The sequence below is a fragment of the Atta colombica genome, unplaced genomic scaffold (genome assembly GCF_001594045.1).
Source record: "Atta colombica isolate Treedump-2 unplaced genomic scaffold, Acol1.0 scaffold236, whole genome shotgun sequence".
Lineage (NCBI taxonomy): Eukaryota > Metazoa > Arthropoda > Insecta > Hymenoptera > Formicidae > Atta > Atta colombica.
The window spans coordinates 1,180,833-1,191,998 of record NW_017259334.1 but is presented as its reverse complement, the minus strand read 5'-3'; the positions used below and the strand labels follow the sequence as shown (position 1 = coordinate 1,191,998).

The 11,166-nt window shown below is 30.1% G+C and overlaps 1 protein-coding gene across 1 annotated transcript in view; it reads right to left on the bottom strand.

Moving 5' to 3' along the window:
• LOC108688637 (WD repeat and HMG-box DNA-binding protein 1-like) overlaps positions 1-11,166 on the bottom strand; it is a 12,057-nt gene that overhangs the window by 150 nt on the left and 741 nt on the right. The window contains exons 4-21 of the mRNA XM_018194979.1: positions 11,049-11,166; positions 10,868-10,976; positions 10,550-10,792; positions 10,261-10,476; positions 9,871-10,158; positions 9,569-9,785; positions 9,162-9,386; positions 8,829-9,049; positions 8,531-8,773; positions 8,038-8,416; positions 7,680-7,952; positions 2,043-2,326; positions 1,792-1,895; positions 1,422-1,576; positions 1,157-1,325; positions 724-1,049; positions 346-650; positions 50-186 (exon numbers count right to left, since the gene is read on the bottom strand). Coding sequence (XP_018050468.1) covers positions 50-186; positions 346-650; positions 724-1,049; positions 1,157-1,325; positions 1,422-1,576; positions 1,792-1,895; positions 2,043-2,326; positions 7,680-7,952; positions 8,038-8,416; positions 8,531-8,773; positions 8,829-9,049; positions 9,162-9,386; positions 9,569-9,785; positions 9,871-10,158; positions 10,261-10,476; positions 10,550-10,792; positions 10,868-10,976; positions 11,049-11,166 — 4,012 coding nt within the window. The remainder of the gene's footprint in view (positions 1-49; positions 187-345; positions 651-723; positions 1,050-1,156; positions 1,326-1,421; positions 1,577-1,791; positions 1,896-2,042; positions 2,327-7,679; positions 7,953-8,037; positions 8,417-8,530; positions 8,774-8,828; positions 9,050-9,161; positions 9,387-9,568; positions 9,786-9,870; positions 10,159-10,260; positions 10,477-10,549; positions 10,793-10,867; positions 10,977-11,048) is intronic.

The following is an 11,166-nucleotide window of genomic DNA, read 5'->3' as shown; positions in this document are numbered from 1 at the left end:
TATATATATATATATATATATATAGTACATAGATGTATTATAAACATACTTTCCAAAATTTTCGGCGTCTTCTATTGTCTCTGGTAATTCGCAATTCATCGTTTCTGGTAAAAATAAACAGAGTATAGCGCCTAATATCGGCGCTATGCCAAATATTACCGGAGGCAGCCAAGGTTGAATAGTACCCTATGAATGATTACGTTTCTTTAATCTTAAAATAACTTATTATTTGTACGTATATAAATAAATATATATAAAATAAAATATACTCTTAATCATAATATAAAACTATTTCATTATAGAAACATTAGTTAATGTATACATATAATACGCATCATAAATTACCATTGTGGCAATGAACGGTGCAATTATACTTCCAATTCTGGCAGAAGTACTTCCCAAACCAACGCCAACATTTCTTACGACAGTCGGAAATACTTCACAACTGTACAGGTATACTGTAGGAAAGCTAATAGCCATACCCACGAGCCCTAATGAAGCTAAAAATATCTGGACATTTCCGTTAGTTATAAGAGTTATCAGAAGCAAACTCACGCCGGATAAGATGTTTCCGCCCATCAAAATTTTTAAACGCGAAACTCGCGATATCAGAAACAGTACTATTATGGTTCCAGGTATTTCCATGGCCGCTGTAAGTCACAAAAAATGTTACAACGTATAGTGACAGAATTTAGTTTAATTAAGACTTATTATTAATTTTACCAGAAACTGCGACGTTGATGAATATATTGCCGTCAAGATGACCCATGTATTGCGCCAATCCGAAGAAACAGATACCACAGACGAACCAGTTGATACTCACATATGTAGTTTTCAATCTCAAATTCGGGGTTCTAAATAAATGCGTGATATTGTATTTCTCATTATTCTTCGCGTTTCGGATTGTCATCTGATTCTCGTAAGTTTCAAGCGCTAGCTTTACATTTTCTACTGGTATCTTGTTTCTTCTGGCAGCTTTCAGCAAGATTCGTTCTGCTTGTCTGTATTTGCCTATAGCTAGTAACCACCTCGGTGATTCCGGAACAATCCTATTTTTGCAAAACATCGATTCTTAATTGATTTCTTGATACATATATTTCGCAAATCTTAAAAATATCTCTTATTTTATAACAACATACGTAATTTATGTACATACCAGTAATACGATAATAAGAAAATTGACGGTATTGACACGGCCATTTGAAATCCATACCATGTAAGTGTCAAATAAGATATCAAGGAATTCATTACATGTGCGATTAAAAATGGTACGTGATAAAGAACCGACACAATTGATCGCCATTCGACTCCAATAATCTCCATAACTGCAACCAATTAATTGATAATAGATAAATCTCGTAAATTAGACTTCCTAAATTAATACTTAATACTTAATAACTTCATTGCGCTTGCAAACTTACGTAAAACGAAGCTGACGAGCATTGTTCCGCCAGTAGATACGGCACAAAGAAATTTGAGTATTAGGAACAATTCGTACCACGGTGCAAATGCACTTGCAAATCCTGTCACTGATTGCAGTGCAATTGCGATTATTAACGGTTTCTTTCGGCCAATTCTATGAATAAATTTCATTAATATTAATAAAATGAAAAAAACATATATATTAAATGTGGGAAAAAGTTCGTGGCATTTTTCCCATTAGATGGAATTAAAAAAACGCCACGAACTTTTTCCCACACATATTTATATATATTTTATATTTTATATACTCTATGAAATAATAATCATTTATGTCATCACATATTTTGCAACAACTTCGAATTAACGTACCTATCAGCCATTATACTAAAAATTAAATTACCCACGAGCACACCAAACATTGTGCAAGATTGTGCTAAATTAGCCAACTGTTCTCTATCACATACTAAATCCCACTGAAAAAAATGAATATTGACATAATTATTCACATATATCTCTTTTTATTATTTTATATTGGAATACTTAATTATCAATTAATTAATTGATAATATACATATGAAAAAATATATAAGGTCATATTGAATTAAATTATACTAACTTACCTGCGTTATGATACTCTCTCGAAATATTCGCTTATCGTAACTGAATTCAGTGCACTCTTCTATTGTGCCATTCCCAACATCAACTTCACATTTCATTATCATGGAGTCGTTAGTTGCTGACAAAGGAGCGATGCATGAGAAATTAGTAGGCGGTGCAAGGAATACGATAGAGAGCTGGTGCCAAGCTACTGGAAATTTAACGAGAGAAATCACCACGGCAATTATGATGTGCCATGGACCCATGGAGCCCATAGCCTCTTGAACGGGATCCAATGGTACGTGACCTGAGAACATAATAATAATACTTGAAACAAAAAAGTATATTTAAAAATATAGATGCGTTCATTAATTTTTTTTTATTAAGAAGTCTTTAATTAAAAAATAATTACGGAGTGTTATGTCCAGCCTAGTTGCTAGAATTATAAAAATATATATATATAACTTTATAATTCTAGCAACTAGGCTGGACATAACACTCCGTAATTATTTTTTTGCATTTCTCCAAGCATTCGAATCAGAGAGTATACAATTATAATTAACATACTCTATTTTTAGAATCTCTGTAAATGCCTCTGAATAGTGCTGCTAGTTAAATTAAATTAAAGATGAAATATCGCATCTGCGCTAATTTGTGAGAAATAATCTGAATCGCAAAGAGTTAAATTATGAAGGATATATAAAATTAATCTATGCAATGATTCTGTAATATTACTCAATACAATTTGCCAATCTTTTGTTTATTCTTCGCTTAAAGATAAGCGAAGTATGATATTAATAATGTTTTGATAGGATATTAGCTTCTATCGATCGTTCTATATTGAATTCTAATCTAAACACACCGCAAGTTCCACAAACCAAATCTAATAAGATGTAACATTTCCGCATAATTTATGATAATAATAATTAGCACTATTTATCGTATTTAGAAGATTTAACTATTGCAAAATAATGCAAAAAGCGATTAAATAATCATTGGCTTCGATATTCTTTCCTAAATCCCGCAAGAGATTATTATCAAATTTGAAAAATTGCGCAATTAAAAAATTATAGAAATAATGGAATGGAAAATCTAGACTCGTGACAAAATAATGTATTTTTAAACGTCCTTTCACGTAATTCTCGAGAATAAAATTTATATAAAATTTACATTCTTGTTCTAAATTTGCGGATTATCTATTATAATTAAATGATAATTCTACTTGAGTCTGCTTTTTCGAATCATAATGGAACTTTTTCACGTTTTTCATCCCGCTTACGTGATGTATCGCAAATATCATCTCGTGTATCAACGGATTCGATGGGATCCGTTACAGTAAACCCACAAAATTCTTCGAACCGGTATTACCTAATAGAACATATACATATAATTAATGTGATTATGCTGTACATATACCTACATATATACAACTTGTATGCAATATAACTTACGTCATTGATACCTATATATAATTGTCCAATGTTACTAGCGAGCGAAACCTTAGCATAGCAATTTTATCAAAATCGTATAGAATTACGCAGAATTAAGGCCACTTTAAACGATATATGCAATTCGTTTCAGGATTTAGAATGGAATTCCAGTTTAAAACGTTCCAATTTAAAATTCTGAACAAATATTAAAACGATTTATTAATTTCATCAGATGTCTATTTTAAATCATTCTATATTATCTACAAGTATATATTTTTTTGTGTTTTGTACTTTCATATATGGGGATGTATATTTTAATATATATTTTATATTAAAATTAATAAAAATATATTCATATATTATACATCTCTTGAGTCTTCAATTATTGTTCTTGCACATATAGTAAATATAAGATAAAAATTATAAACAAAATTATAAATAAAATTCTATCTGAATTTGAACATAAATTATAGATTAGCTCAGCTTAATGAAGTTTGAGTTTCTAGCTTCAAACAAGGGATTAGAAAAAGATTGTGAGTGCAATGGAATTATGTAGAGTTGGTTATTGATATTTAACAATAAATAATAAATTAATGTATTATTGTACGAAAAATTTTTTTTTCTCCTTTTTACACCTTTCAAAAGCACGTTTCAATCTACATGAGAAAGAAATAGCTATTTTTCACATTACTATACATAAGTCATACGTAAACTTCATCTTCATTTTTAATTTCATATCGTATATTAGTTCATTGAAAAAAGTCGTCTTTATGTATTGTATGTGTACAAATTATATTATGTACATACAAACTTATTTTGAAATTTCAGCTGAATAAAGTACCCATATCTATTTTGAATAGCTATATAGATATTTTATTTTTTTCAAACGTAATAAACAGATATTTAAATAGATGCAATTTTAAATATGAACGTATTTTATCTATATGGTCCAAACAACAGATTTCATTCTAATAACGCTGAAGAAGCAGACGATCGCGCTCGAACAGCAGTCAACAAAAAAAACACAATAAAAAACAGTATATGTGATTTCCAAGATTTAAATGCTGCATTCGGAAATATGATATCACCTGGAAATTTATTAAAAACTTTTCTTCTAAGAGAGGCCTTTTTTTAATATTTTGCACACACATTCTGGGAGATATTAGGAAGTGATCTGTACAGTTTTTTAAAAAAAAGCCCCTCTTAGAAAAAAGTTATTAACAAATTAACTCAGCAGATGGATGGAAATTCTGGGAAAGGCCTTTTTTTAAAACTGTACAGATGACATTCTAATAGAATCCTCCCAGAATGTCTGCAAAGAATTAAAAAAAGGCTCCTCTTAGAAGAAAAGTTTTTAATAAATTTCTAGGTAATATCATATTCCGAATGCAGCATCTAAATCTCGGAAATCATATATGTTGTTTTTTATCGTGTTCTTTTGAATGCAAATTATTACTTTGTAAGACTATTTTCAAGTGACACATAACATTTATGTTGATATCATCCATTTAAAATTTTTTGCGCAATATACGCTCAAATCATAACTTGTGTTGAGAACTGCGAACGTGCGTCCGTCTGTTAAGTCCGTTTCTTACCTTTAGCATCATTTCTTTCTACTTGAAAATAATGTTAAAAAGTAATTACTTTTTTCAATATTATTACATAAATTTTAAATAAACTTCATTTTTCATTGAGAAAATCTTTATGTACAAATTTTCATCAATCAATAATTTATTTTAAAAAATGAAATAAAAAGTAGAATGCGATCAAGATTCAATCATATTTATTATTGTATAATATATAATTATTTTATAATTAATCAAATATTATATCAAAGGCAGATAATAATATCAAAGTACAAGATTATAAAGTACTAAATATTTAATTGTATTATTTTTATTATGTATTTTCCATATATAATTATATATTTTAAAAATTATCTTATTTTTTATATGTCTTAACAAGGTGAAGAAGAGAAAAAGAGAGAAAAATGAAATAGCCGAATCGAAGTCCACATGGTCAGTTTACATTATTTATATAGAAAACCGACGTACATTAATTTAAATTTTTAGAAACGAAACTTCATTCGATATAACCGTTATTATGTTATTGATAAAAATAAAAAATCGTTAATTAAAGTTTCATTTATTATTGACAAAGATACAATAATTAAAGGAAAACAAGCAAGCCAATGTCTTTCCTTCCTGCTCTTGCAATATATATTCGTATTATGGAAGAATTTATGGAATTTATAATTGTCTACGTAATGTATATATTTGCGAATTTTAGCGTTACAAAGCATAATTATTTGCGAATGGAAAAATTTGCTCAGCAAAATTGAAACAGACACATTGTATTTATTTGCCACGTAGAAAGACACGATGATTATGATCGAAGTAGTATTACGAATAAAGATATATGTCGGTTAATAATAAATATTATTGATAAAAATACACTAAAACAACATTGTTAAACAAAACAAGGAGCATTGCAGGAGCAAATATATAACAATATTAATCCAACACTAATAATATTAATATAATTAGCGCAATTACTGAATTTGTGTCAATTTTTCATGCATTTTTCGCTACTTTCTCGGTTATATAATTGTTTATACGATCCGCAATAAAACGCATGAAATTCGTAATGTTATACGTATATACGTTGTGATAAGATAAAATAACCTCTCTAAATAATGGGAACTTCTATTTTTCTATATAAAGTTAAGATGAGTTTCAAAATAATAAATTTATTACTTGATGTATACCTATATAAATAGCTAAAATATACACAAAATATACTTATTGTACATTAAATACAATATGAAACATCAAAATAAATATATTATATAATTTTTTAGCGTTTAGAAATGATGGCTTTTTTGTAGTAGACACTATATAATCATGTTCAAAACAAGATAAATGGTACGCATTAGAGAAAGGAAACGCATTATTCAACGAATATCATATTTAATGTAAAAGAAAACAGCCTTTAAAGTATTGTTTAATTGCCTCTATTCGTTGTCTTCTTAAATTCATATAGTGTTGCAATAAAATACTTTTTAAATGAAAATGAATGCTAATAATACGTAAAAAAAAGTTTACTTAAATTTTTTCTTTCCGAAAAAGTAGAGAAAAAAACTTCAATAAAAAAATCAGTAACAAGTTACATAAATCTCTTAGCATTGTCGCAATAAATCACATTTAAAACGGAGAACGTGAGTGCTCAAACATCGCGAGATTATGCACCGCGAAAATTAGCCATGCATGACATCGCGATGATGCAACCTAAAGGTACACACGAAACATACCTACTGACCGTTTGAGGTGTATTTAACGCGTCAAGTTTTTCAAAGTTTTAAAGACAAGCAATTCTCGTCGCAAGGTCTGAGGAAATTAACTTACCTTTCATCATGTAACTGATTACTGATAACCCTCGCTGCTGTCTTCGCCAAGCACAAATTTATTTTCGATGACGACGTGATTTCTGATGCCGTCTATTACCGTGGCTAAGCGTTCGAGAGATCAGAGCATACTAAAAACGGATCTTAAGTTTGCCAACACGCAGCCTTATCGACGCGGAAGGGTAAACGTGGGACAGCGCGCCTACGACACTTGAAAGACACGAATTCATATTCGATCATTATCCACTTATCATGTTAATTCTCTCCTCGTTTTAACAAATGACGTTTTAACAATTGTCTCACCTTTTCAGAGACTTCCGCAATTCTGCACCTAGGATTATACGGAGTTATTTCATCAAACTAGCACCGTTAATACCATGTGCAAATCACTTTCTTACAATGTCATGTATACTTAAGTGACACAATATAAATAAATATATAATATATTGGAGAAGGAAAAAAATACAAAATGTTTCTATAATTGGTACTTTAATATCAAAATTAATAAGAAATAAACAATAAATAAAATTTATTATATATAATTTAATTTTAGAATGCTAAATAAAGGAGAGAATATTTTCGATCTATTTCATATTGAAAAACTTTTGTGAACGTAGTTTAAAAGTGTATAAAAATTACTTTCCTTTATGATATTAATTTCAAAATATAATGCTTTGCTTATCTAAATTTCCTAAAATCTTGCAAGCTCTATAATTAAAACTATTTTACGAAGTAGCTGAATAAAATTTACTTGTCGAATGCAAATTCACTGAGTTTGCTACGAACAGCTCGTTTTGCATCATCTTGGCTATTATCTTTATCTGGACTTGATAATTTTCGTTTCTTGAAGAGTTCTGAAGATCCAGTCGCATTGTCTGTGTTCGACTGCGCCATCTCTTCTTTGTATCGTGTCAAACCGATTTTGGTTAATTCAGAAACATTTACTTCAGGAAATTCTTCCTGCAAATTCTTTTTATTTTTGGCGTACCAATTAATAAACGAGTCTTTCTTAGACTCAGTTTTCGATTTTGATTTAATAGGCGTGATTTTTAATGCAGGTTTCTGGGGCTTCTCGGGTAAACTATTTAAACCAGCTAAACCTGATATAAATATGATTAAAAATGTTTTAAATAATGAAAGTGTCATAGAATTTAAAATAATCTTTTTTAAAGCAAAATTATTTACCTCTTGGCGATAGAGATGGACTTCCAGCTTTTAAAAATGGATTTACTCTTTTTAATGTTTGACTCATGGCTAATGGCTTAATTTCTATCTCTGGTTTTTTAATCGATGGTAAAGACACATCATTGTCTTCTTGATTATTAATGTCTTGACTATCGTTAAAATTACCGTTACTTGTAAAATCGTCTTGGAGATTTTCCATTTCTTTTTCTTTTGTATCTTTGGAATCTGATTTTGCGTCAGCGATCGTCTCCAATTTATTTGCCAATACCATTTTATTTGAACGCAAGGCATATCGTATGGCCAAATCAATCACTTTCGTTGACGCAATTTGTTCGCAAATGTCCACTGCGCGATATTCTAAATTGCTTTTGCAGGCAAGCTGATTGCAAAAGATTACGTATCAGCAAAAATAAGTAATTGAGACTCGATGTATTACATTTATAACCGGAAATATTAGAGTAGAAATGAAACAAATGTTACAAGAATTATTTACCGCTATTAAAGTTAACATCGCTTCAGTTTCATCCAATGGATTATTTCCTATCTCCCACAGTTTATATTCTTTCTCAGTTTTCTCAGATTCTGGTTCGCAGAGAGGTGCAGATAGAGATATCTCAGTGATTATTGGTCGCGGAGTAGTCGGTGGATAATAACTACCTTTGCAAAGGATACATCGCATATTCCGTTCGTATTCGCTTACACCGATTATGAAATAGTGATCTGCTCTACCTTTTCCCTAAAACAGAATCTCAAGTTACGCCCACTGCTGAGAAAATTGTAATTTGCAATACCTGTATATTTGCATCACAGAGCACTCTCCATTGACAAGATCTCTTATCATATATCCTAATGACATCGTCAGAATCCATGATAGTGGGCGAACGAGCATCTGATAATCCCAACCACATGAGATCTGAAGTTGGTGAAAGTGGAAGCGTTAAAGTTTGACTGCGTAAATGCGCTCCCTGTATTTGTATCCATAGTAAACTTATATTCTGATCACCTGCTGGACCTTTTTCCACAGAAAAGTATTTTACACTTTTGAATACATACATATAATTAGTTATTTTAAATTATGAGCTTTTTTTATTACATTAACTCATTATATTCAAAATTTTTCTTACCAATTCCAGCGTGATAAGCTATTAAAAGATGATTTCCTAGACCATTCATTGCAACTACAGGTCCAGGCACAGCTAAAATCTCACGTTGTGTCCCTCCTATCATAAATATTCTTAAATTTCTCTTAGATGTTGCTACTGCAATAAAATTATCACCAACCGTTAAGCATTCGCTTTCCTCTCCTTCTGGTAGATCCAAAGACCATTCTTTATTTCCAGAACCCCAACCTAATATAGAAAAACAAGCAAGTATATTAGATACTGTTCTGATAATTGTAAAATATGCCGATTTTGAGACTTTTCTTTAATTTATAATTTATAAAATAAATATGTTCATAATTTTTTTTGTTTTATTTAAATTCTAAAGTATATAATTTTTACAAATTATTATATACAATAAAATAACTAACCTTGCAGAGCTATCACGACAATTTTACTAGGGCCATCTTCAGAAGCTGCGCAGCTTAGAGCAAGTGCTTGGGTAGATAGGGCAGCTAATGAATGTCGTAAATAATTATTTATGTGCATGCTGCGATGAACTGTAACATCATGAAACTCCACTTCAATACTACACTCTTCTCCATCCTCTGATGAGAAACATCTAATCATTCCCACATCGTTCCACATCTATATAAAATTTATATTACATAAAGATTAAATTGATAATTAAAGATTGTCAGTGTACACAAGATTTATTATTATTGTACCGTACCATAAAATACGATAATAAATGAGAGGGCGTAGATCCGGGTTGAAAAGATGATTGCAATTTTACGTTAGGTATAAAAGTTTTTGTATCACATGGAGGTTTTTCAGAGTCTACATCAAAATTAGATTTTTCGTCATCTTCTAAATTGACAGAAGCCTTGATTTTATTCAGGGATATCACGTTTTCATCATCATCATCATCATGGTCCAATAAAGCAATATTATTTTCTATTGTATCTTCATTTTTTTCAAAATCTAACATTACATCATTTCTAGGCTTACTAGTACTTATCTAAAAGGATTATTACATTCTAAATATAATAACACAAAATTTATATATATATATCTGTGTGTATAAAACATATAAATATGTTTAACAGGAATATTCTCTTACCACATCAATGCATCCTAATTTTCCTAATGCATCACAGAATGCGATTTCATTTGAATGATCTATATGCCACACCAATGCAGTGATTTTGGTATCTTGCTCGTGTTCGAGATATCCAATTATTTCCTTGGTTTCAACGTTCCATACAACTATCTCTCCATACAGTGAACTAGCTGCAATGCGCGTGCCACACTCAGAGAACTTACAAATGCTGATTTCCTATAAAAAAATAAAGATAGAAAAGCAATAATTCAATTATCAGAATAGATAAAAAATTGAGACAGTAACTTACAGTTTTTAAAGTAGGACACTTCAGTCTACACAATTCCTTCCAGGATAATCTCTCCACGATAACTATATCTTTGTTAGCTGGATATGCTAAATAACTGCCATCTGTACATTTGAAAGAAGGTGTGCAATATGATTTTGCAATAAAAAAGGAGTTACATTTTGGTACAATATTATTCCAAACATGTACGGTTCTTTTTTCTTTAATATTCCATACTCGAATAGATCCATCAGCACTAGAAGATGCCTAGAAATATCAGTTTCAGATCTAAAATATTTTTTTTATTAATAAAGTATTAAAAAATGATGTAATGAATCTTACCACAAACTCTTCTTTTGGATCTAAAGATAAACCCAAGATAGGTGCTTCATGACCTTCTAATTCTATACTGTCTAAAGTATTAATGTTTGTGACTTGTATCCGCATATCGCTTTAAAAAAAAACATAAGTTGTTTCAGAATTGTAATATATATAATAGATGTAAAATTTGCTCGTTACATACCAGGCACCAGATACTATTAAACTACTATCTTTTGCTGTTGCCAATGCTGAGACTGGTGCTGAAAATCTAGTAACTATTCCTTCCTTCTCTAAATCAGGATAAGTAAGTATTTGTACCG